This window comes from Panthera onca, chromosome B3, assembly GCF_046562875.1.
Source record: "Panthera onca isolate mPanOnc1 chromosome B3, mPanOnc1 haplotype 2, whole genome shotgun sequence".
NCBI lineage: Eukaryota > Metazoa > Chordata > Mammalia > Carnivora > Felidae > Panthera > Panthera onca.
The window spans coordinates 147,637,756-147,664,286 of record NC_138344.1 but is presented as its reverse complement, the minus strand read 5'-3'; the positions used below and the strand labels follow the sequence as shown (position 1 = coordinate 147,664,286).

Below are 26,531 nucleotides of genomic sequence, written 5' to 3'. Positions count from 1 at the left end.
TCCATAATGAGGAAAAGCAGTCATCCAGAGAAAGTGACCCAGCAGTACCACAGGACATGGAATTGGTAGAGAAGTTCAGTGTGTTATAATTGCATATCCCGTATCCAAGTAGAAGGAGAAAAGATGGAATGTGTTGAATAGAGCCGTGTTTCTGGGTCCAAATCCCTACCCATGTCCATGTGAGCACTGTTGACCATGGCCCACCTGACTCTCCCACATCCACCCCAGGTGAACTGATGAGCGGGGTCACCCAATGCCACACCCTGTGACTGTTACCTAACCCCACAGGTGGCCCCCAGGTGTAGGGTGCTGGCCACCTGGTACAGCCCTCTGTTCTGTCTGATGGTCTAGACCTGGTTTTGCTGAGGATCCTCCATTTATCCATTCTCACTGGCAGATGTCCCTGAGCAGGGGCATGAGGCTGGCAGAGGACCAGGTCACCCTGAGGGCACCCCTCTTGCTGTTTGCACTCTGGGCATTGCTGGCTCCTGTCCAAGGTTCTCAAGGTCGTCCCTCATGGCGCTACATCTCTTCTGAGGTGGTAATTCCCAAGAAGGAGTTGCACCACGGCAAGGGCGTTCAGATGCCTGGCTGGCTGTCCTATAGCCTGCATTTTGGGGGCAAGAGCCATGTTATCCACATGAGGCACAAGAAACTCTTTTGGTCCAGACATTTGCTGATGATGACTCAGGATGATCAGGGAGCCTTGCAGATGGACTACCCCTTCATCCCTCCAGACTGTTACTACCTCGGCTACCTGGAGGAGATTCCTCTTTCCATGGTCACCATGGACACGTGCTATGGGGGCCTTGAAGGTATCATGAAGTTGGATGACCTTGCCTATGAAATCAGACCCCTCAGCCATTCCCAACGGTTTGAACATGTTGTTTCTCAGATAGTGGCAGACACCAATGCAACGGGACCTACTTATAACCTGGGATATAAGGAGGTTAGGAACCCCCTGTTCTCTCAAGCAAATATCAGTGCAGCCCCCAGGATCTCTAGTAAGTTGTATTCATCCCATCATGGGATTTTGAAAGGACTTGTTCTCGGTTCCAAAACAATGTATGGTGTGTTCAACAACGTGTCAAAATGTGCCCGATTCCTCATAAGGCTTGTTAGTTTGACTGACTCAATGCTTCAAGGGATTGATGTAAGGCACTATATTTCCTCCATGGTCATTTATAATCTGGAAGATCCAGTTGTCTTGAACAATTTTCGGGTGCCAGGGAGTCCGATTCATATCTACTTTCAGAGACACTTGTTTGTTGCTTTTAAACCACATACAGCTTTACTTATGAACAAAGATGCACCACATGAACTTCAGTTTCAGCCAGCCCCATACGCGGTATGCGGATCAAAATCCATCATCTCGCTTGCTTCTCTAGGCAGACATTTTTTATTGTTGTCTGTGTTAGTAGCCCAAAAAATTGCATTATCTATTGGTATTTTTTATGACAATCAGTTTTGTGCATGCCAGAGGAGGTCTACCTGCATTATGAATCAATACCCTGTTATGACAGATTCTTTCAGTAACTGTTCCTTCATTCATATGCAGCATGTAGTGGTGAATAATTTTTGTGAGTGCATATTTGACTCAGGACTTTCCTATTTCAATAAAAGCCTGACTCACGATCGTTGTGGAAACTATGTAGTGGAGCCAGGTGAGCAGTGTGACTGTGCTCCTTCAAGCAGTGCTACAACAATCCCTGCTGTACGACTGATTGCATTCTAACCCCTGGCAGCAAATGTAATACAGGCAGATGCTGTACAAACTGCACCTATTCCGATGCTGGGACACTCTGCAGGCCCATCCAAAATATATGTGATCTTCCAGAATACTGCCGTGGGGTGTCCGTGGAGTGCCCTGATGACTTCTATGTGCAAGATGGAACCCCGTGCACTGAAGAGGGCTACTGCTATCATGGAAACTGCACTGACCGCACTATGCACTGCCAAGAAATCTTTGGCAGAAATGCTGTGAAGGGTGAAAATGTCTGCTATACCATAAATCAAAAAGGCAGCCGATATGGACACTGCAGAAGAGACGCAGGGGTATTCAAATCTAAACCCTGTTCCCCCACAGACATGCAGTGTGGAAGGCTGCAGTGTAGTAACGTCACGCATCTCCCTCAGCTGCAAGAGCATGTGGGATTTCATCAGTCTGAGATCTCAGGGTTCTGGTGTTTTGGGCTGGATTCGCATCGTAGCACAGGAACAAGCGATATTGGTCATGTGAGAACTGGTACCCCCTGTGCTCCTGGAAAGTTCTGTCAGGATACCTACTGCAATGGCAGTGTGGCTCAGCTGAACTATGACTGTATCCCGGAGAAATGCAGTCACAGAGGGATATGCAACAATAACAGGAACTGCCATTGCCACGTAGGCTGGGATCCTCCACGGTGCACTGAACGAGGCACTGGTGGGAGCACAGACAGTGGACCCCCTCCAAGAAGAATGCGGTCAGTCAGGCAAAGTCGTGAATCCGTGGTGTATCTCAGAGTGATCTTTGCTAGAATCTATGTCTTAATTGCTGCATTCCTCTTTGCTGTTGTCGGAAATGTCAGAACTATAAACAGACAGAAGGTTACGGAAGAGACTGTTGATCAAGACAATGCATAATTCAGCCTCCAGACCCCTAAACAACTATAGACAATCCACGTGGCTCATCTGTGAAAGTACAGTAATGAGGCGGCACAGCTAACATCCACGTTTCCGGGGGTCTGCGGGAGACACAGGGGTCCACAGGCACATCATGGACCTGACACCAGGTCTCTGATGCGTCACTGAGCAGAACTCTGAAATAAAACTTGAAAACTGCATGCTTGTGGCCTCTATGTATTTGTGTAAGCCTGTAAGAGCCCAAACGGTGCCTAAGACTCTGTGCAGAAGACCTGAGTCAGCAGCTGTGTCTTGGGCTGAGGTTTCTGGTTCCAGAAATAAGAGAAGTTGCCACAAGCTCCTTGAGGGGCAAATTCATGAATTTTCTCCAAAACTGTGCTCTTGCACACTGAGCTTTGTCTCATTCTTCAGGTAATCTCTCATTTCCTGGTCCCAATATGGGTTCAGGGTGATGGAGGGCTACCACCCACCCATACTGCCTGTCCCACACTGGGGTGTCTGTGGGCTGTCAGGGAAAGGGACATGGATTCGATCCCAGCCAGTGCAAGCTGTGCCTCCCTGGAGAGCAAATTTCCGAATGTGGGAGACTGACACTATGAGGCTGAAAGTAGCCCCCAGTGAAATCAATCAGAAAGGTAGGCACAAGTGCCTATGGATGTCTCTGGCATTCTGAGGGAGCCCGATGAATATGAACCCCTTTTCTCCTTCTTTTCTCTATTTTTCAGTGAGTTCATCCTTAGATGAGGGTCTGCCTAGGATTTCCACTTTGCTTCTCCCAAGAACCTCCTAGAAGTCCTGCAGAGTTGAGCCTGTGGAAAGTTAGGGACCCTTTTTCTAAATATTTTTTACTATTTTTACAGTTGTCTAGCATACATTTCAAATCATAATAGTGATATTAAAGTCTGTTTATTTTCTTCTGAATTGAAAATATACAACTTTTTAATAGTAATTGATTAGGAAATTTTCAGAACTAAACAGTAACTGTTTCAGAAATTACTTTGGAATAAGAATGTATCCCATAATTCACCAATAGATGTAAAACACATGAAGCACATAACAGGATTTTCACTTCAGTTCATACCTAGAATCCTTGTTGGTGCAGATAGTCTTGTAAGTTGTACCAATGTGTCCCCATGCATGCACTTTGTCTCAAAGACACATGGTTACACAAAGTATTAGACTGCCATGTGTACACATATTCTCCACGTTCCAGGGCAACCAGGTAATCATACTTTCCCAGCACCTCCTGAAATTCTCGTGCAGCCACACTGCATGTTCCCAGCAAGAATGCGTCCAGGAATGTTTGGGAAGGAGGGCCAAACAGGTGCCCCGGCCACCTGCTCAGTAAACTACAGAAGGATGCTAAGTGAACTGTGGAGTAACATCAGCCCTTCTGCCTGTTTGGACACACGTGTTACAGATGCAGACCTATTCAGTTAACACCATACATGTGCTGGAAACGTGAGTTTACCTTCAGGATAAAGTAAGAATGGGTCCTGTGGAGGATCTAGCACCCACAGGCCACACCCACTATTGATGGGAGTCTACACACCAGCACACAGCGATGTGGGCTTCAAGTATAGTGCTGGGTCTGAGCGGACAAGCAGAATGTGGCTGAACCTAGAGCCTAGAAAGGTGAATGGGAGGAAGAAATTCTCCACCAAATGTTCTTGTGGACCAAGAACTAAGGTCACAGGACGTGGATTAACAGGGGAAAGAAACCAAAGTTCATTGTGTGTGCACAGAGGTCCCCCTAGATACACATTAACTAGATCAGAGAAGTGAGGGTCCCCTAAACTTACATTAATGAGCTAAGCAAAGTGAGTGCCCCCTAGAGTAATATTAACTAGATAAGTGAACTGTAGTGTGCCCCCTAGATTTACTAACTAGATAAAGTGAGTGCCCCCTCAGATATACACAAATCAGATAAGCTAAGCAGGTGCCCATTAGATTTATATTGACTAAATAAGTAAAGTGTAGCGTGCCCCCTAGATTTACATTAACTAGATAAGCTAAGTGAGTGTCCCCTAAATTTACATTAACTGTATAAGCAAGGTGAGTGCCCTTAGATTTATGTTACTTAGGTAAGTGAAGTGTAGCTTGCCCCCTACATATACATTAACTCCATAAACTGAGTGCCCCCTAGATATACATTAACTAAATAAGCAAAGTGGAGTACCCCCTAGATACCCATTAACTAGACTGGCAAAGTGACGGCCCTCTAGATGTATGTTAACAAGAGAAGCAAAATGAGTGCCCCCTAGATGAATAACTAGATAAGTGAAGTTAGTGACCTCTAGATTTACATAACTAGATAAGCAAAGTTTAACCTGCCCCCTAGATTTATATTAACTACAAAAGTGAAGTGAGTGCCACCTACATATACATTAACTCCATAAGGGAAGGGAGTGCCCCCTGTATATACATGAAGGAGGTAAGTGAGGTGAGTGCCCCTAGAATTATATTAACTAGGTAAGGAAGAGAGTGCCCATAGATGTACATATACTGGATAAGCAAAGTGAGGTTTCCCTAGATTTACATTAACTATCTAGGCGAAGTGTAGCTTGCCCCCTAGATTTACATTCACTACATAACAAAGTGAATGTGTCCCCCAGATTGACATTAACTAGATATGGGAAGTGGAGCTTGCCCCCGAGATTTGCATTTACTAGATAAGCAAAGTGAGTGCCCCCTAAACATACATTAACTGGATAATTAAAGTGAGTTCCCCCTATGCTGACATTAACTAGATAAGCAAATTGAATGTGCCCTAGATATACATTAATTAGATAAGCAAAGTGTGCTTACCTAATGTGTCCCATAGATTTTCATTAACAAGAAAAGGAAATGAGTGCCCCCTAGATTTACATTAACTAGATAAGTGAAACGAGTGCCCCATAAACTCACATTAACTAGGTGAGTTAAATGAGTGCCCACTAAATAAAAATTTACTGGATAAGTGAATGATCCCTAGATTTTACATTAACTACATAAGGGAACTGAGTGTCCCCTAGATTTACATTAACTAGATAATCACAGTGAGTTCCCCTACATTTATTTCAACTAAATCAGTGCAGTGCCCCCTAGATTTATATTAACTAGTTGCACTAGATCAATATTAACTAAATAAGTGAACTTTAGTGTTCCCACTAGACTTACGTTAACTACATAAGGGAACTGAGTGTCCCCTAGATTTACATTAAATCGATAAGCAAAGCGAGTGCCCCCTAGGTCTATATGAACTAGATAAGGGTGATGAGTGCTCCCTAGATATTCGTTAACGAGATAAGGGAAGTTAGTAACTCCTAGATACACATTAACCACACAAGCAAAGCATTGCCTGCTGTTTTCAGCAAAGCCAGAAAGCAGTGTTCTGCTTTGCAATGTGTTCCCTGTAATGTCCTACACCAGGACATACCTATTTGATTTCCCACATGTCTGACTTACTTCACTTATCCTGATGCCCTCAGGATCCACCCATGTTGTAGCAAAGGGCAAATTTTCATTCTTTCTTATGGACGAATCATAGAATTCCACTGTACATACAGGCCACACTTCTTTTTACCCATTCTTCTGTCTGCGGACACATAGGGTGTTTTGGTTCTTGTAAATAATGCTACAATGCACAAGGATGGGGGGAATGAAGATATCATTTAGAGTTTTCACTTTCTTTGGAAAGTTGGACTTCCACAAAGACTCCAGTCCATGTGTGATCAACTAAGACTGTTTCCCAGAACCTCGGAGACCACAGACAAGAAAGGTGGAGCAGGTTCAGGGGTCACTGTAGAGTCCAAAGCCACACTCAGGTATGTTCACCTATGCATGTGTAGGGAAGACTATTCAGGGGTTCTTTGACATATGGAGCTGGATCCCACAGGGCCCCAAAATGCACATTTGTTTGTAGATGGATCCCAAGTTTTGGAGGGGTGTGAGAGACAACACAATGACATCTTAGGCTGCTATGAGGCTGACATTACCCCTCTACTACCCTTCCAATTCTTTTGTGAGATTCAAAAGACAAAAGCATCAAGTGTGACTATAAATCAATGCTCATGGGTACACAATACATACAGATGTGGCCTGTGACATCAGTAGAGTGGGGAGTGGTGTGGAGCCGATAAGGTGTACTTGTCCGTGGGATTGAATTTAAGTAGTTATCAGTTGACAATAGACTGTTACGGCTTTAAAGTGTTTTGTATAAGGGCATGGTAAACCCAAAGGATCTATCTAAAGAATGTGCACAAAGGAACAAAGAAGCAAATGAAAATGTCTCACTGCAAAATATCAACTAAGCACAAAGGAAGCCATTCATATGGGAAATGGAGTACAAAAGCTGTGAGATGTGGAAAGAAAACACAGACCTTATGTTATGTTCCAATCACAATAAGGAAAAGTGTTCACCCTTCTTTTTTTGTTTTGTTTTGTTTTGTTTTGTTTTGTTTTGTTTTCTTTTGTTTTGTTTTGGTTTGGTTTGTTTTGTTTTGTTTTACATCCCAAATTGCTCATGATCTATCCCCTGGCCATAATGTCTTTAATTTTCTTCAAAAACGCCACGATCTCTACTTAGCACCAGTGTCCTAACACCTGTTGTTATGGCTGTTGTTTCTATGAGTGTACAGAATCACATGAAATTATTCCCACCAACACAGACTCATGCACACTTGTATGAAATCTTCTCTGTGCATAAACACCTTAAGGGTTAATATCACATATTGTATGATTTGCAGTCATGTCCATGCATAAATTATTACTAGCCAAATGTGTATAGGAATGTCTTCTAGGAATACCTTTTTTTTTGGCCCCAGATTTATTGAGATACAATCGACATACAACACTATGTAAGTTTAAGGTGTACAATGTGATGCCTTGATACATGTATATAATGTGAAATGTTTACCAAGTTGAAGTTAGTCAATACATTCTTCAGCTAATTATGGTAAGAACATAAAGCAACTTTCAATATACAATATGTATATTAATTATTGTCATCTTACTATACATTAGACCCATGGAAGCTTTTTGTCTATCTTCTAACTGGAAGTTTGGACACACTGAGCAATGCCCCCCCCCCCATTTTCCCTGCCCCTCAGTCCCTGGAACCTACCATTGCACACTCTGTTTCTGGGAAATTGATGTTTCTAGACTCCACATGTAAGTGTGATTATACAGAATGTGTCTTTCTCTGTGTGACTAATTTAACTTAGCATAATGTCTTCAAGCTTCATCCATGTAGTCACAAATGGCACGATTAACTTTTATATGGATGAAATCTATCTATCTATCTATCTATCTATCTATCTATCTATCTATCTATCTATCTCTGTATCCATCCATCTATCTATCTAATCTCACATCTTCTTTATCTATTAATCCCTTGATGAGCAGTTAGGTCTCTTTAGTGTCTCAGCTATGGAGAATAAGACTGCAATGAACATGGGGTGCACATATCTCTGATGTAGTGACTTCATCCCCTGTATATATCATTCAGAAATGGGATCGCTGGGCACAACCATACTTTTGTTTCTAATTTTTTGAGAATTCTCCATACTGCTTTCAGTAGTAACCTCACCAGTTTACATTCCTAGGGACAGTGTACCAGGTTTGCTTATTTCCACATGCTCACAAGCATTTGTTATCTCTTGTCTGATGGTAACAGCCATGATAACAGGTGTGAAGTGTCATGGGATTGTGGCTATGATTTGCATGTCTCTGGTGATGAGTGATGTTGAGCACCTTTTAATGCACTTGCTGGACGTTTGTACATGGACTTTGGAAACATGCCCTTTCAAGTCCTCTACTCCCCCATTTTTTTAAAATTGGGTTGCTTGTTATAATATTCAGCAAAATAAGATTTTTTTTAAATTTTGGATATGAACCTCATATCACACGTTTTACAATTTTTTTCCATCCCTGTAAAATGTCTTTTCCTTTGGTGAATGTGTCTTTTCCTAAGCAGAAGATTTTTAGTTTGATGTGTTCTCACTCACTGATTTCTGTCTTCATTGACTGTGCATTTGGAGTCATATCCGAAACATCATTTCCAAGACCAAGGTCAAGGAGATTTTTGCCCATGTAGTTTTTAGGTGTGTTATGGTATCCCTATCTGGTTTTTGTGTAAAAGGAAGGCGGGCATTTTAAAACTAGTGGGGACATTCACTCTTCCTCTCAAGTTGGGTACCAGCAGACAGCCCCTTTGTGTCTCCAGCTGAGGAGGGAACCCCACATGCATAGGAGGAGACTGCCAGAAGCCGGGAAAGAATCACAATAAAGGATTAGAGGAAAAAAATCCTGGAGCTCACACATGGTCACCAGTACTTTCTGTTCTCACCAGCTGGCATAAGAAAATACTAAAATGCAACCTTACACTTCACCAGTCATGACACAGAATACTGGGAAATGTTTCCTCAGTAAACTCAGAGGAAGCTTCAAAGTAACAACCAAAAGGATCAAATGGCTTGCAAACTAATAGCCAACCAGAATAAGACATGTAAAATTACAAAGCAATGTTTTTCAACACGTACAAAGGCAAAATTGATGTCTACCTCCACATGCCAAGGAAGTAGGAAGCAGTGGTCTCCATAATGAGGAAAAGTAGTCATCCATAGAAAGTGAACCAGCAGTACCACAGAACATGGAAGTGGTAGAGAAGTTCAGGGTGTTAAAATCGTATATTCTGTATTCAAGTAGCTAAGGGAAAGATGGAATGTGTTGAATAGAGCCATGTCTCTGGGTCCAAGTCCCTACTATGTCCATGTGAGCATGCTTGGACAGGGCCTGCCTGCCTCTGCCACATGTGCCCCAGCTAAACTGATGTGCAGGGTCACCCAATGCCACACCCTGTAACTGTTACCTAACCCCACAGGTGGCCCCCAGGTGTAAGGTGCTGACTGCTCAGCACAGCCCTCTGTTCTGCCAGATGGTCTAGATCTGGCTTTGCTGACGATCCTCCATTTATCCATTCTCCCTGGCAGATGTCCCTGAGCAGAGGCATGAGGCTGGCAGAGGGCCAGGTCACCCTAAGTGTGTCCCTCTTGCTGTGTGCATTCTGGGCAGTGCTGGCTCCTGTCAAAGGTTCTCAAGATCATCCCTCATGGTGCTACATCTCCTCTGAGGTGGTATTTCCCAAGAAGGAGCTGAACCACACCAAGGGCATTCAGATGCCTCGCTGGCTGTCCGATAGCCTGCGTTTGGGGGGCAAGAGACAAAACTTCATTTTTACTTTCAATTTCTATTAAACATATTCCTATTTGGGGAGAGAGGGGAAGATGGAGGCTTAGGAGAACACCTTATCACGCTGATCGCTTAGATTCCACCCACATCTGCCTAAATAACCCAGAAAACTTCCAGAAGACTAGCAGAACGGACTCTCCAGAGCCAAGCACACACAAGAAGCCTATGGAAGAGGGTAGGAAGGGCAGAGAGGCGGTGCATGCTATACGGACAGTTGGGAAGGAGCCAGAGTGGTGGAGGGGGAGACCGCCCGGGAAGGCACAAACCCCAAAGTCTGGCTTGCAAAAGTGGAGGGGCTGGACTCTGTAAGTTCTGACAGCCAGCGGGGCTTAACATCTGGGTGCTAAAAGTCAACATCTCTGCTCTCAGAGAGAGGGGAGAGTAAGAGGACACCTGGAGGCAGAGTTGATGAGTCCCGGAAGACAGAGCTCAGCTCGGCAGAAACAAAGGCAGTGGCCAGCGCCATCTCCCTCTCCCATCCCCCAGCCGAAATCCCAAAGGGAACCAGTTCCTGTCACCAAACTTGCTTGCCTCACGGAAACACCCAACACTGTGCTTCTGTGGATCCATCCCTCCGACGGGTCTGCCTCCCTCCCGGTGCTTCAGGGCCCCTACCACAGGGAACCACTGATGGCAAAGCAAGCTAAGCCTACCCCTCCCACCACTGTGCACCTTGCGGATCCACCCTGGCTAATATGCCAGATGCTATGGAAGCAGCACCCCAAGCCTGGAAGTGTGCAAGCAGCACAGACAGGGGCCACACCACTCCACAGTGAATCTTGCCCCTGGGAGAGGGTAAGATAGGGTACACACCAGTGTGACTGTGGCCCCAGCGGTGGGCTGGGGGCAGACATTGGGTCTGACTGCAGCCACGCCCACCAACACAAGTGACACCAGACAGCACAGGGGAAGTGCCCTGCAGTTTGGAGCCACCACAGGGACTACCAAAAATGATGAAATGGAAGAACTCGCCTCAAAAGAAACTCCAGGAAGTAGTGACACCTAACGAATTGATCAAAAACGATTTAAGCACTATAACACAACAAGAATTTAGAATAATAGTCATAAAAGTAATCACTGGGCTTGAAAAAAGCACAGAAGAAAGCAGAGAATCTATTACTACAGAGATCAAGGGACTAAGAAATAGTCATGAGGAGCTAAAAAATACTATAAATGAGGTGCAAAATAAAATGGAGGTGGCCGTAGCATGGACTGAAGAGGCAGGGGAGAGAATAGGTGAATTAAAGGATAAAATTATGGAAAAAGAGGAAGCTGAGAAAAAGAGAGAGAAAAAAATCCAGGAGTATGAGGGGAGAATTAGAGAACTAAGTGATGCAATCAAATGGAACAATATCTGTATCATAGGAATTCCAGAAGAGGAAGAGAGAGAGAAAGGGACTGAAGGTGTACTTGAACAAATCATAGCTGAGAACTTCCCTGATCTGGGGAAGGAAAAAGGCATTGAAATCCAAGAGGCACAGAGAACTCCCTTCAGATGTAACTTGAATCGATCTTCTGCACGATATAACATAATGAGACTGGCAAAATACAAGGATAAAGAGAAAATTCTGAAAGCAGCTAGAGCTAAACATGCTCTAACTTACAAAGTGAGATCCATAAGAGTAGTGGCAGACCTATCTACTGAAACTTGGCAGGCCAGAGAGGAATGGCAGGAAATCTTCAATGTGAGGACCAGAAATGCAGCCAAGAATCCTTTATCCAGCAAGTCCGTCATTCAGAATAGGAAAGATAAAGGTCTTCCCAAACAAACAAAAATGGAAGGAATTCATCACCACTAAACCAGCCCTACAAGAGATCCTAAGGGGGATTCTGTAAGTGAAATGTTGCAAGGACCACAAAGTACCAGAGACATCACTACAAGCATGAAACCTACAGATATCCCAATGACTCTAAACCCATAACTTTCGATAAGACTGATGTAAATGGACTAAATGCTCCAACCAAAAGACACAGGGTATCAGAATGGATAAAAAAACAAAACCCATCTATTTTCTGTCTACAAGAGAATCATTTTAGACCTGAGGACACCTTCAGATTGAAATTGAGGGAATGGATAGCTATCATGCTACTGGAAGTCAAAAGAAAGCTGGAGTAGCCATACGTATATCAGACAAACTAGACTTAAATTAAAGGCTGTAACAAGAGTTGAACAAGGGCATTATATAATAATTACAGGGTCTATCCATCAGGAAGAGCTAACAATTATAAATGTCTATGCACCGAATATGGGAGCACCCAAATATATAAAATAATTACAAACATAAGCAACCTTATTGATAAGAATGTGATCAATGCAGGGGACTTTAACACCCACATACAACAATGGATACATCATCTAGACACAGGATCAATACAGAAACAAGGGCCCTGAATGATACATTGGATCAGATGGACTTAACAGATATATTTAGAACTCTGCATCCCAAAGCAACAGAATATCCTTTCTTCTCGAGTGCACATGGAACATTCTCCAAGATAGATTACATACTGGGTCATAAAACAGTCCTTCATAAGTACAAAAGAACTCAGATCATACCATTCACAGTTTCAGACCAAAGTGCTATGAAACCTGAAATCAACCACAGGAAAAAGTCTGGAACACTTCCAAAAGCATGGAGGTTAAAGAACACCATACTAGAGAATGAACGGGTCACCCAGGCAATTAGAGAAGAAATTAAAAAATATATGGAAACAAATGAAAATGAAAATACAACACTCCAGGGGGGCCCAAGGTGGCTCAGTCGGTTGAGATTCCAACTTCGGCTCAGGTCACAATTTCCCAGCTTGTGTCTCCGAGCCCCACGTCCGGGTCTGTGCTGACAGCTCAGAGTCTGGAGCCTGCTTTACATTGTGTGCCTCCCTCTCTCTCTGCCCCTAACCCACTCGCATTCTGCCTCTGTCTCTATCAAAAATAAAAAAAAAAAAAAACATTAAAAAAAGAAAATACAACAATCCAAATGCTTTGAGATGCAGCAAAGGCAGTCCTGAGAGGAAAATACATTGTAATCCAAGCCTATCTCAAGAAACAAGAAAAATCCCAAATACAAAATCTAACAGCACACATAAAGGAAATAGAAGCAGAACAGCAAAGGCACCCTAAACCCAGCAAAAGAAGAGACATAATAAAGATCAGAGCGGAAATAAACAATATAGAATCTAAAAAACTGAAGAGCAGATTAATGAAACCAAGAGTTGGTTTTTTGAAAAAATAAACAAAATTGATAAACCTCTAGCCAGCCTTCTCAAAAAGAAAAGGGAGATGACACAAATAGATAAAATCATGAATGAAAATGGAATTATTACAACCAAACCCTTAGAAATACAAGCAATTATCAGGGAATACTATGAAAAATTATATGCCAACAAAATGGACAACTTGGAAGAAATGGACAAATTCCTAAGCACCCATGCACTTCCAAAACTCAAACAGGAAGAAATAGAAAAATTTGAACAGACCCATAACCAGTGAAGAAATTGAATCAGTCATTAAAGATGTCCCAACAAACAAGAGTCCAGGACCAGATGGCTTCCCTGGGGAATTCTACCAGACATTTAAAGGAGAGATAATACCTCTAGTTCTCAAGCTGTTCCAAAAAAATAGAAAGGGAAGGAAAACTTCCAGACTCATTCTATGAAGCCAGCATTACTTCGATTCCTAAACCAGACAGAGACCCAGCAACAAACACAACTACAGCCCAATATCCCTGATGAATATGGATGCAAATATTCTCAATAAGATACTAACAAATCGAATTCAACAGCATATAAAAAGAATTATTCACCATGATCAACGGGATTCATTCCTGGGCTGCAGGCCTGGTTCAACATTCGCAAATCAATCAGTGTGATACATCACATTAATAAAAGAAAAGATAAGAACCATATGATCTTGTCAACCGATGCATAGAAAGAATTTGACAAAATTCAGCATCCTTTCTTAATAAAAACCCTCAAGACACTCGGGATAGAAGGAAAACACTTGAACATCATAAAAGCCATTTATGAAAAGCTCACAGCTAATATCATCCTCAATGGGGAAAAATTGAGATATTTCACTGCTGTTGTTTAACATAGTGTTGCAAGTGCTAGCATCAGCAATCAGACAACAAAAGGAAATCAAAGGTATCAAAATTGGCAAAGATGAAGTCAGGCTTTCACTTTTTGCAGATGACATGATACTACACATGGAAAACCCAATAGACTCCACCAAGAGTCTGCTAGAACTGATACATGAAATCAGAAAAGTCGCAAGATACAAACGCAATGTACAGAAATCAGTTGCATTCTTATACACTAACAGTGAAGCAACAGAAATGCCAATAAAGAAACTGATCCCATTCACAATTGCACCAAGATTCATAAAATACCTAGGAATAAACCTAACCAAAGATGTAAAAGATCTGTATGCTGAAAACTATAGAAAGCTTATGAAGGAAACTGAAGAAGATGCAAAGAAATGGAGAAACATTCCATGCTCATGGACTGGAAGAATACATATTGTTAAAATGTCAAAACTACCCAAATCAATCTACACAATCAAAATTGCAATCCCAATCGAAATTGCACCAGCATTCTTCTCGAAGCTAGAGCAAGCAATCCGAAAACTTGTATGGAAGCACAAAAGACCCAGAATAGCCAAATATTGAAGAAGAAGACCAAAGCGGGAGGCATCACAATCCCAGACTTTAGCCTCTACTACAAAGCTGTCATCGTCAAGACAGCATGGTATTGGCACAAAAACAGACACATAGACCAATGGAATAGAATAGAGACTCCAGAATTGGACCCACAAATGTATGGCCAACTAATCTTTGACAAAGCAGGAAAGAATATCCAATGGAAAAAAGACAGTCTCTTTAACAAATGGTGCTGGGAGAACTGGACAGCAACATGCAGAAGAATGAATCTAGACCACTTTCTTACACCATTCACAAAAATAAACTCAAAACAGATAAAGGACCTGAATGTGAGACAGGAAACCATCAAAACCCCATAGGAGAGAGCAGGAAAAAACCTCTCTGACCTCAGGCACAGCAAATTCCTACTTGACACATCTCCAGAGGCAAGGGAATTAAGAACAAAAATGAACTATTGGGACTTCATGAAGATAAAAAGCTGTACTGCAAAGGAAACAATCAGCCAAATTAAAAGACAGCCAACGGAATGGGAAAAGATATTTGCAAATGACATATCAGACAAAGGGCTAGTATCCAAAATCTATAAAGAACTCATCAAATTCCACACCTCATAACAAATAATCCAGTGAAGAAAGGGGCAGAAGACATGAATAGACACTTCTCTAAAGAAGACATCCGGATGGCCAACAGGCACATGGTTAGAACTCAACGTCACGCCTCATCAGGGAAATACAAATGAAAACCACACTGAGATACCACCTCATGCCAGTCAGAGTGGCTAAAATGAACAAATCAGGAGACTATAGATGCTGGAGAGGATGTGGAGAAATGGGAGCCCTCTTGCACTGTTGGTGGGAATGCAAACTGGTGCAGCCATTCTGGAAAATAGTGTGGATGGTCCTAAAAAATTAAAAATAGGGGGGCGCCTGGGTAGCTTGGTTGGTTAAGCGTCCGACTTCGGCTCATGTCATGATCTCATGGTCCGTGGGTTCGAGTCCCATGTCGGTCTCTGTGCCGACAGCTCAAAGCCTGGAGCCTGTTTCGGATTCTGTGTCTCCCTCTCTCTCTGCCCCTCCCCCGTTCATACTCTGTCTCTCTCTGTCTCAAAAATAAATAAACGTTAAATTTTTTTTTAATTAAAAAAATAATTAAAAATAGGTCTACCCTATGACCCAGCAATAGCACTGCTAGGAATTTACCCAAAGGATACAGGAGTGCTGATGCATAGGGGCACTTGTACCCCAATGTTTATAGCAGCACTTTGAACAATAGCGAATTATGGAAAGAGTCTAAATGTCCATCAACTAATGAATGGATAAAGAAATTGCGGTATCTATTCAAAATGGAATACTACCTGACATTGTGAAAGAATGAAATGTGGCCTTTTGTAGCAACATGGATGGATCTGGAGAGTGTTGTGCTGAGTGAAATTAGTCATATGGAGAAAGACAGATACTGTATGTTTTCACTCTTATTTGGACCTTGAGAAACTTGACAGAAGACCATGGGGACGGGGACGAAAAAAAAAAGTTAGAGAGGGAGGGAGTCAAACCATAACAGACTCTTAAAAACTGAATAAACTGAGGGTTGATGGGGGGTGGGAGGGAGGGGAGGGTGGGTGATGGGTATTGAGGAGGACATCTGTTGGGATGAGCATTGGGTGTTGTATAGAAACCTATTTGACAACAAATTTCATATTTACAAAATAATCTTATTTAACTGTCATTACTATGTTTTTTTAGTTTTATGTAAATTTTTTCAAATTCTATTTTATTTCCATCAATTTACTTTAGTCTACTACAGTATATTCACATTTTCAAATTATCAAATGATTTCTTTTTTTCTTTTCTTTATCTTTATTGTCTTTTTCATTTCTTTACTTTTTTCTTAAATACAGAACAAAAAATTCATAATTTTTATTAAAAATATTTTTATTTAATTTTTTCTACTATATGCTTTACTTTTGTCTATATTATTTTCAAATTCTATTTTACTCCCATCTACCCATTTTACTCAACATCAGTGTATGCATTTTTTCAAATTCTCAAATGATTTACTTTGCACCCTTTTTTTCCCTAACCTCTCAAACCACTTTCAACACCTCAACAAAACACACCTAGGATCAAGCATTAACTATTAGATGTGTGTGTGTGTGTGTGTGTGTGTGTGTGTGTGTGTGTGTGAGTGTGTTTAATTTTTAATTTTAATATTTTTGAAATTTTATTTATTTTATTTCAATATTTCTACTTCATTAATTCCTTTTCTCTCTTCAAAATGACAAAAAAAAGGAATTCACCCCTAAAGAAAGACCACAAAGAAACAACAGCCAGGGATTTAACCAACACAGGCACAAGCAAAATGTCTGAACCAGAATTTAGAATCACGATAATAAGAATACTAGCTGGAGTAAAAAATAGATTAGAATCCCTTTCTGAAGAGATAAGAGAAGTAAAAAAAAAAAAAAATAGCCAAAATGAAATTAAGAATGTTATACCTGAACTGCAATCACGGATGGATGCAGCTGTGGTAAGGATGGATGAGGCAGAACAGAGAATCAGCGATATAGAGGACAAATTTATAGAAAATAATGAAGCAGAAAAAAAGAGGGAGATTAAGGCAAAGGAGCATGATTTAAGAATTAGAGAAATCAGTGACTCATTCAAAAGGAACATCAGAATCATAGGGGTCCGAGAAGAGGAAGAAAGAGAAATAGGGGTAGAAGGGTTATGTGAGCTGATCATAGTGGAATACTTCCTAACCTGGGGAAAGACACAGACATCAAAATCCAGGAAGCACAGAGGACCCCCATTAGATTCAACACAAACTGCCCAGCAACAAGGCATACCATAGTCAAATTCACAAAATACTCAGGCAAGGAGAGAATCATGAAAGCAGCAAGGAAAAAAAGTCCCTAAAATACAAGGGAAGACAGATCAGGTTTGCAGCAGACCTATCCACAGAATTTTGGCAGGCCAGAAAGGAGTGGCGGAGTCTATTCAGTGTGCTGAATCAGAAATGTATGCAGACAAGAATTCTTTATCCAAGAAGGCTGTCATTCAAAATAGAAGGAGAGATAAAAGTTTCCCAGACAAACAAAAATTAAAAGAGTTTTTGACCACTAAACCAGCCCTGCAAAAAATTTTAAGGGGGACTCTCTGAGGGGACAAAAGATGAAAAAAAATATGTGTGTGAGTGTGTGTGTGTGTGTGTGTGTGTGTGTGTGTGTATCAAAAGCAAGGAAGATTAGAAAGGACCAGAGAACACCATCAGAAATTCCAGCTCTACAAGCATCATCATGGCAATAAACTAATATCTTTCAGTACTCACTCTAAACCTCAGTGGACTCAATGCCCCAATCAAAAGACATAGGGTAACGGAATGGATAAGAAAACAAGATCCATCTATATGCTGTTCACAAGAGACCCACTTTAGACCTAAAGACACCTTCAGATTGAACATAAGGGGATGGAGAACCATCTATCATGCTAATGGTCAACAAAAGAAAGCCCAAGTAGCCATACTTATATCAGACAATCTACACTTAAGAATACTGTATCAAGAGATGCAGAAGGGCATTATATCATGATCAAGGGGTCTATAGACGAAGAAGACCTAATAATTGTAAACATTTATGCGCCAAATGGGAGAGCACACAAATATATAAATCAATTAATCACAAACATAAAAAACTCACCGATAGTAATACCATAATATTAGGAGACTTCAACACCCCACTCACAGCAATGGACAGATCATCTCAACAAAAAATCGACAAGGAAAGAATGGCTTTGAATGACACACTGGACCAGATGGACTTAACAGATATATTCAGAATATTTCATCCTAAAGCATCAGAATATGCATTCTTCTCCAGCGCACATGGAACGTTCTCCAGAATAGACCATATACCGGGACACAAATCAGCCCTAAGTAAGTACAAAAAGATTGAGATCATACTGTGCATAGTTTCAGACCACAATGCTGTGAAACTCAAAAACAACCACAAGAAAAAATTTCGAAAGGTAAAAAATACTTGGAGACTAAAGAACATCCTACTAAAGAATGAATGAGCTAACACAATTCATCAGGAAGTTAAAAAGTATATGGAGGAAGTTAAAAAGGAAGGAAGTTAAAAAGTATATGGAAGTCCATTAAAATGATAACACCACAACCGAAAACCTCTGGGTCGCGCAAAGGTGGTCATAAGATGAAAGTATATAGCATTCCAGGCCTTCCTAAAGAAGGAAGAAAAGATCTCAGATACACAACCTAACCTTACACCTTAAGGAGCTGGAAGAAGAACAGCAAATAGAACCCAAAACCAGCAGAAGACAGGAAATAATGAAGATTACAAAAGAAATTAATGCTATTGAAACAAAAAAAAAAAAAAAAAAAACAAAACAAAAAAAACAGTAGACCAAATCAATGGAACCAGAAGCAGTTTCTTTGAAAAATGAACAAAGTTGATAAACCACAAACCAGTTTGATCAAAAAGAAAAAGGAAAGGATGCAAATAAGTAAAATCAAGAATGACAGAGGAAAGATCACAACCAACACAACAGAAATAAAAACAATAATAAGAGAATATTATGAGCAATTATATGCCAATAAAATGGGCAATCTGGAAGAAATGGACAAATTCCTAGAAACATATACACTACCAAACTGAAACAGGAAGAAATATAAAAATTTGAACAGACCGATAACCAGTAAGGAAATAGTATTAGTAATCAAAAATCCGTCAAAAACAAGAGTCCAGGGCCAGATGGCTTTCCAGCGGATTCTACCAAACATATCCCTACTAAGAAAGTAGGGATAGAAGAAGCATAACTCGATATCATAAAAGCCATATATGAATGACCCAACACTAATATCATCCTCAATGGGGAAAAACTGAGAGCTTCAATGTGCTTAGTGCTACTACAATAGTGAAGAACTAAGATTTCTCTGCACAGCATTCTAGGGCCTAAATTCCTTTTTCTGGTGCTAAGGACAGTTCTCCCCTCCTGGTACAAAAAGGGTGTATTTCACATAGGAGATTTATATTCTGTTTAGGGAACAAAGGATGTTCAGTGCGTCTCTGCACTGGCTGTTTCTCAAGCATGTTTCATTCCAGCGGCATATTTGGGGTGGCATTTTCTGCTCCCCTCCACCATATAATGCTGGAGTAGAGACACTGGAATAAATGCCCTGTGAGTCTTGACAGGAACCTCCCTGCAGGGCCGGGCCTAGACTGCAGGGAGCTTTCAGTACTACCCAGCACCAGGCTGCTACCCCAGGTGAGTAGGTGCACAGGGGTGAGGAAGGCTTTCCTGTCAGAAGCCAGTGTTTCATTTTCCAGAAAGCAATCTAAAATATCAGTAGGTGAGGGATGCTAAAGGGTGTTTAAATATCCTGTTCCATCAGAGCATTTAATGAACTCAGGCAGTGAGAAGACACTTGACGCTGCTACTCCAGGGCTTTTAGATATCTTCATCTAAGAGATGGAAGCCAGGACGCATTTATTACCCCATTTTGTGCAGCAGTTCAGAGACACGCTTCTCCAGGAATAAGACGTCCAGATATCAGAGCCAACAACAGGTTCAGGTGGTCTCTGCCTCATTCAATACTGGTCCACAATGGGGAGAATTTCCTGTAAGGTCTTATCACTCAGTGGCAGGAGCTCAGTCTGCACACAGTTCAGGAACCTGGCCAAGGACCCATGTCCTCAAACAAGGATTAGACTGGTGCTCTCTGAGTCCCAATGTACACGGTCTCTGGGACCGTCTCCAGATGGTTCTGGTCTTGTGTATGAAATACTCTGTCTCATGACTAGGCAAATAGTCCTAAGAGCACTAGGTTAAGTATGGGTGTGTCTGTGCCCTGAGAGCATCATCGTACAACGCCATCCTCTACCGGAGACCCTGAGACACATCCCCTCACAATGGACTGGAGCTGGAGAATCCTCTACCTGGTGGCAGTGGCGACAGCTAAGGGTCAGCCAAGTACCTGGACATAGGAGAGGACTAGGACCAGTCAACATTGATTTCATCCACTCTTGTCCCCTCTCTACAGGTGTGCACTCCCAGGTTTTGCTGGTGCAGTCTGGGGCTGAAGTGAGGAAGCCTGGGGCATCAGTGAAGATCTTCTGCAAAGCATCTTGACACAGCTTCACTGATTACTATATGCACTGGGTGCGACAGGCTCCTGCATAAGGGCTTGAGTGGATGGGAAGCATTGACCCTGAAGATGGTGCTACAAGCTATGCACAGAAGTTCCAGGGCAGACTCACTCTGACGGCAGACACATCCACAAACACAGACTACATGGAGCTAAGCAGTCAGAGGTCTGCAGACATGGCCATGTATTACTGTGCAAGGACACAGTGAGGGGTTGTCAGTGTGAGCCCAGACACAAACCGCCCTGTAGAAGAAGATCAGGACCGCCAGGGGGTGCACACTATGCACCATTCTGTTTGTGTTCCCAGGAGCAGGTGCAGGTAGGGGTTGTTAGAAGGTTTTGTGCCATGGCCTGGGGCTTCCTCTCCATACAGCAGTTTCCCCCAGGAAGCCTCTCTGGACACATGATTCTGTGCTTACCTACTCGGGTCTGGTTTACAAAGTTTGTTTTACCAGGAACACTATACTTACATGAACAAGAGATAGAGTCTCTTACAATTGCTTACCCTTGTACTAAATACCAATGGTTTACACGTATCCTGATGCACATCAACTGAACATTTACAGGAGTCCCAGGTGCGCTCACTTTGCATCTAGGACCACAGGATCCCATAGCTCCTCGTTATCCTCACCCTGCTCTTGTCCTAGTCAAACACCATGACACTTCATTCATGTCACTTAGGTTCTCAGAACTTTATATGTGTTACAGTTTTCTTCAAATACTTGAAACTACAAGAGAAAAAGCATCTACATGTATTAGTCAGGATAATCCTGAGGAACAGAACACAAAGCACATTGGCTTACATGACTAAATAGGCTGAGAAGTCCCATGATATACTATCACATGCTGGATACCCAGTAAAGTCAAAGGTGTAATTCTCATCTGATTCCAAACTAGTGTCAAGTCTGAGAACTGGGGACCTGATGGTTTAACTTTCACTCCAAGGGCAAGAGGAAGCCAATGTTACAGCTCAAGCAGGCACACAAGAAGTAAAAATGAGAGAATTTGCTTCACTTTTATTTTTATTCTATTCATAACCGTAATGGATTGGGTGATGCCCACTTCCCAAGACACCAAAAAGCAAGAACACAGTACACACAGCACTCACCACAAACCCTTCCTGAAGCGCCAGTCTCCGTACAGCATATGAACTCTTCTTAATGTAGCCATGACTCTCAGAAGCAGAAAACATAACAGGTTTTCTAAAACACAGAAGAAGACAGAGACCTAGACAATATGAGAATATGGAGGAATTCATCCCCAAAGAGAGAACAAGAAAGGATCATATCCAGGGATCTAATCAAAACAGATATAAGGAATAGGCCTAAAACAGAGCTGAAAACAACAATAGTAAGGATAATGGATGGGCTTGAGAACAGCATAGAAGACATCAAGATATGCATACCACAGAGATAAAAGACATAAAAACTGGTCAACGGTGGAATTTAAAAATTCTATGAAAGAGACATGATGCTTACGGCACATAATAATGGGTGGAAGCAGCAGAGGAATGACTAAGTGATATAGAAGATAAAATTATGGAAAATAAGGAATCAGAAAAGAGAGGGTAAACTAACTTCTTGGGTTATGGATGTAGACTTAGAGAACTCAGCCACTCTGTATAGTGTAGTAAAATTCCTGTCATAGGAGTCCCAAAAGAAGAGAGGGAAAAAGGGACAGAAGGTTTATCTGTGCAAATTGTAGCTGAAAGTTGCCTTAACCCAAGGAAGGAAATGAATATCCAAATCCAGAAGGCACAGAGAACTCCTATCAAAATCAACAAAAGTAGGCCATTACCAAGAGAAATCATAGAAAATTGACATGATGTAGACATAAAGGAAAAATCCTAAAAGCAGCAAGAGAAAAGAAGTCCCTAAGAAGGGAAGGCAAATAAGGTTAGTTCCCCTCACAGAAACTTACCAAGAGAGAAGGGAGTGTCATCATACATTCAATGGACTGAATGGGAAAAAAATGGGCAGGCAAGAATACTTTATCCAGGAAGTTTGTCATTGAGAAGAAGGAGAGATAAAGAGCTTCCCAGACAAACAAAATCTAAAGGAGTCTGTGACCCCTAATCCAACCCTGCAAGAAATACTAAAGGGGACTCTTTGAGTGGGAAAGGAAGACCAAAAGCAACAAACATTAGAAAGGAATAGAATAAATCTCCAGAAAAAAAATTACTTTACAGAAACATTGTGATAACACAATTACACTAATATCGTATCTTTCAGTAATCACTGTGAATGTAAATGAACTAAAAAGTCCAGTCAAAAGGCACAGAGTATCAGAATGGATTAAAAAAACAAGATCCAGGTATATTCTGCCTGTAAAAGACTCCTTTGAGACCTAGAGATACCTGTTGATTGAAAGTGAGGGGTTGCAGGACAATTTATCATGCTACTGGACATAAAAAGAAAGCTGTAGTACCATATTCATATCAGGCAACATAGATTTAAAGTACAAAGTCTGCAAAAAGAGATGAAGAAGGGCATTATATCATAAAGTGGTCTATCCAACAAGAAGCACTAACAACTGTAAATATTTATGACCACACATTGGGGCACTGAAATATGTAAAGCAATTAATGACATAAAAAAAACTCATTGATAATAATACGCTAGTAGTAGAGGACTTTCACTTGTAAGTAGGGGACAGCCCACTTACAAAAATGAACAGGTCGTGTAAGAAGAAAATCTAGAAGGAAACAATCGCTTTGAATGACACAGCTGCAGATGGACTTCACATATATATTCAAAACATTCCATCTTAAAGCAGCAGAATACATTCTTGTCGAGTGCACATGGAACATTCTCCAGAATAGATCACACACTGGGTCATAAATCAGCCCCTACAAGTACAAAAAGATTGAGACTATGGCATGCATATTTTCAGATCAGAACACTATGAAACTTGGAGTCAACCACAAGGAAAAATTTGGAAACACCACTAATAGTTGGAGTAAAAGACCATTGCGCTGAAGAATAAAGCGGTTAACCAGGAGACTAAAGAAGAAATAAAAATACATGGAAGCAAATGAAAATGTTAGCGTTGACAGTCCAAATCCTGTGGGATGCAGAAAAAGCAGATTTTAGATGGAAGTAGATAGCAGTACAGGCCTAACACGATAAAAATAAAATTTTAAACACACAACCACTTTACACCTAAAGAAGGTAGAAAAGGAAGAGCAAATGAAGCCTAAAGTCAGACGAGGAGGGTAAACAATCATAGAGTACCTATAAATGGCATAAGATTATTCAAACAGAAAAGAAAAAGGACCCAAAGAGACAAAATCATGAATTTCATGGGACAGATCACAACCAACACCAGAAATACAATCAATTATAAGGGAATATTATGAAAAACTATATACCAACCAATTAGGCCATCTGGAAGAAATGAATAAATTCCTAGAAACATGTAAACTACCAAAATTTCAACAGGAAGAATTAGAAAAGGAGAATTACACACCAATTGCCCAAGTGAACATGGATGCAAAAAATATCAACAATATACTTACAACTTGACTCCAACAGTACATTAAAAGAATCATTTACCAGGATGAAGTCGGATTTATTCCTGGGGTGCAAGGATGGACCAATATTAACAATCAGTCAAAGTTATACACCATATCAATAATAGGATAAGACCCAAATGATCCTTTCAATAAATGCAGAGAAGCATTTGATAAACTACACTATCTTTTCTTGATAAAAACCATCAAGCAAGTAAAGATAGATGGAAAATTCTTCAACGACATAAAGGCCATATACAAAACACGCACTGTTAACATCATCCTCAATAGGGAAAAACTGAATGCTCTCCACATATGGTCAGGAACATGACAGGGATATCCACTGCCACTAATTTTGTTCAACGTAGTACTAGAAGGCTTAGCCTCTGCAATCAAACAATGAAAAGAAATAAAACGCGAAGATATTTGAAAGGAATAAGTCAAACGTTCACTCTTTGCAGATTACATGATATTCTGTGTGTAAAATCCAAAAGATTCTACCAAAAGACTTCTAGGACGGAAACAAAACTCAGAAAAGTTGTAGGATACAAAGACAACATCAAGTTATTGGCACTATATACACACAACAAAAATGAAGCAGAAAAGAGAGACATTAAGGAATCAGACCCATTTACAATTGCACCAAAAATCATAACATACCTAGGAATAAACCTAACCAAAGATGTTAGAGATCTGTATGCTAAAAACTGTAGAAAGCATATGAAGCAAATTACACAAGACACAAAGGAAGAGCATTCCATGGTCATGGATTGGGAAACAAATATTGTTAAAATATCACTACTACTCAAAGCAACCTACACAATGTGATCCTTACCAAAATAACACCAACATTCTTCACAGAAAAAGAACAAAGAATTTTAAAATTTGTATAAAACCAGAAAACACCGAATAGGCAGAGCAATGTTGAAAAAGAAATCCAAAGCTGGAGGCATCACGATTCTAGACTTCAAGCTGTATTACGAAGCTGTAATCATCAAAAAAGCATGGTACTGGCACAAAAATAGACACATACATGAATGGGACAGAATAGAGAACCAGATTTGCTGAACAGTCTGTTCAGCAAATGGTGCTGGGAAAACTGGAGAGTAACATGCAGAAGAATGAATCTGGCACACTTTCCTACAGCAAACACAAAAATATATTCAAAATGGATGAAAAACGTAAACGTATGACCAAAAAACATCAACATCTATAAGAGAAAACAGGCAGAAACCTCTTTGACCTCGACCTCAGCAACTTCTTAATACACACGCCTCTAGAGGCAAGGAAAACAAAAGCAAAAAATGAACTATTGGGACCTCATCAACATAAAAAGCTTCTGCACAGTGGAGGAAACAGTCAACAACACTAAGTGGCAACTGACAGAGGAGTGAAGATATTTGAAAATGACATACATGGTAAGAGTTAGTATCCAAAATCTATAAGAACTTAACAAACACAGAAGAACAAATAAATATCCAGTGAATGGTCAAAAGACATGAGCAGACACTTTTCCAAAGAAAACATCTGGATGGCTAAGAGACACATGAAAAGATGCTCAACATCACTCATCATTGGGGAAAATCAATTCAAAATCATGATAAGATACCACCTCACACCTGTCAGAATGGCTAAAATGAACAATTCAGGAAACAACAGATATGGGCAAGGATGTGGAGACAGAGGAACCTTCCTACACGCTTGGTGGGAATGCAAAGTGGTGTGACCACACTGGAGAAGAGTTTAAAAAGTTAAAATAGAATTACCTTATGTCCCACCAATTTCTCTACAAGGTATTTACACAAAGGACACAAAAATTCTGATTCAAATAGCTAAACGGGTGATGGAGATTATGTAGGTCACTTGTGATGCGCACTGGGTGTTAATGTATGTGATGAATCACTAAATTTTATTCCCAAAACTAAAACTACACTACATGTTAACTAACAAAGATGTAAATAAATAAAATCTTCATATATTAAATAACAGGGGAAGAAAAGGAAGGGGACAAATGTTGTTACAAATGGCCATAACCAATGGGATCTAGGGCAGTGAGTCTAACAACTTGCATTTACCCATTTTATCCCTAACTGGTAGTGGACATTAATTAACAAACATACTCATGATTCCCAAGTTGGTGCCACGTGAGTGGGAATTCAAACCCCAGCTGCCCTTCCCAGCTCCTCTGTGACCACATCTCATGGGCAGTCTTTCTAGACAGCTGGCATCTATGTATTGCCTGTGTGTAGACGTCCTTGCTCCTGGACCAGGCTCATTCACCCAGGTCTGCTGGGTACTCAGAAAGCACAGACTAGTGTCACCCGGCATTCCTTGTACTTCCCATTCCTCAC

The 26,531-nt window shown here is 41.0% G+C and overlaps 1 protein-coding gene across 1 annotated transcript; it reads left to right on the top strand.

The window, feature by feature from the left end:
• The first annotated feature begins 317 nt into the window (after positions 1 to 317).
• Positions 318 to 2,822, top strand: LOC144616598 (disintegrin and metalloproteinase domain-containing protein 21-like). Its single transcript, XM_078447734.2, is given in 2 exon segments — positions 318 to 1,679; positions 1,682 to 2,822. Coding segments are annotated over 2 exon segments (2,223 nt in total). The 5' UTR covers positions 318 to 397; the 3' UTR covers positions 2,623 to 2,822.
• The last annotated feature ends 23,709 nt before the right edge of the window (positions 2,823 to 26,531 follow it).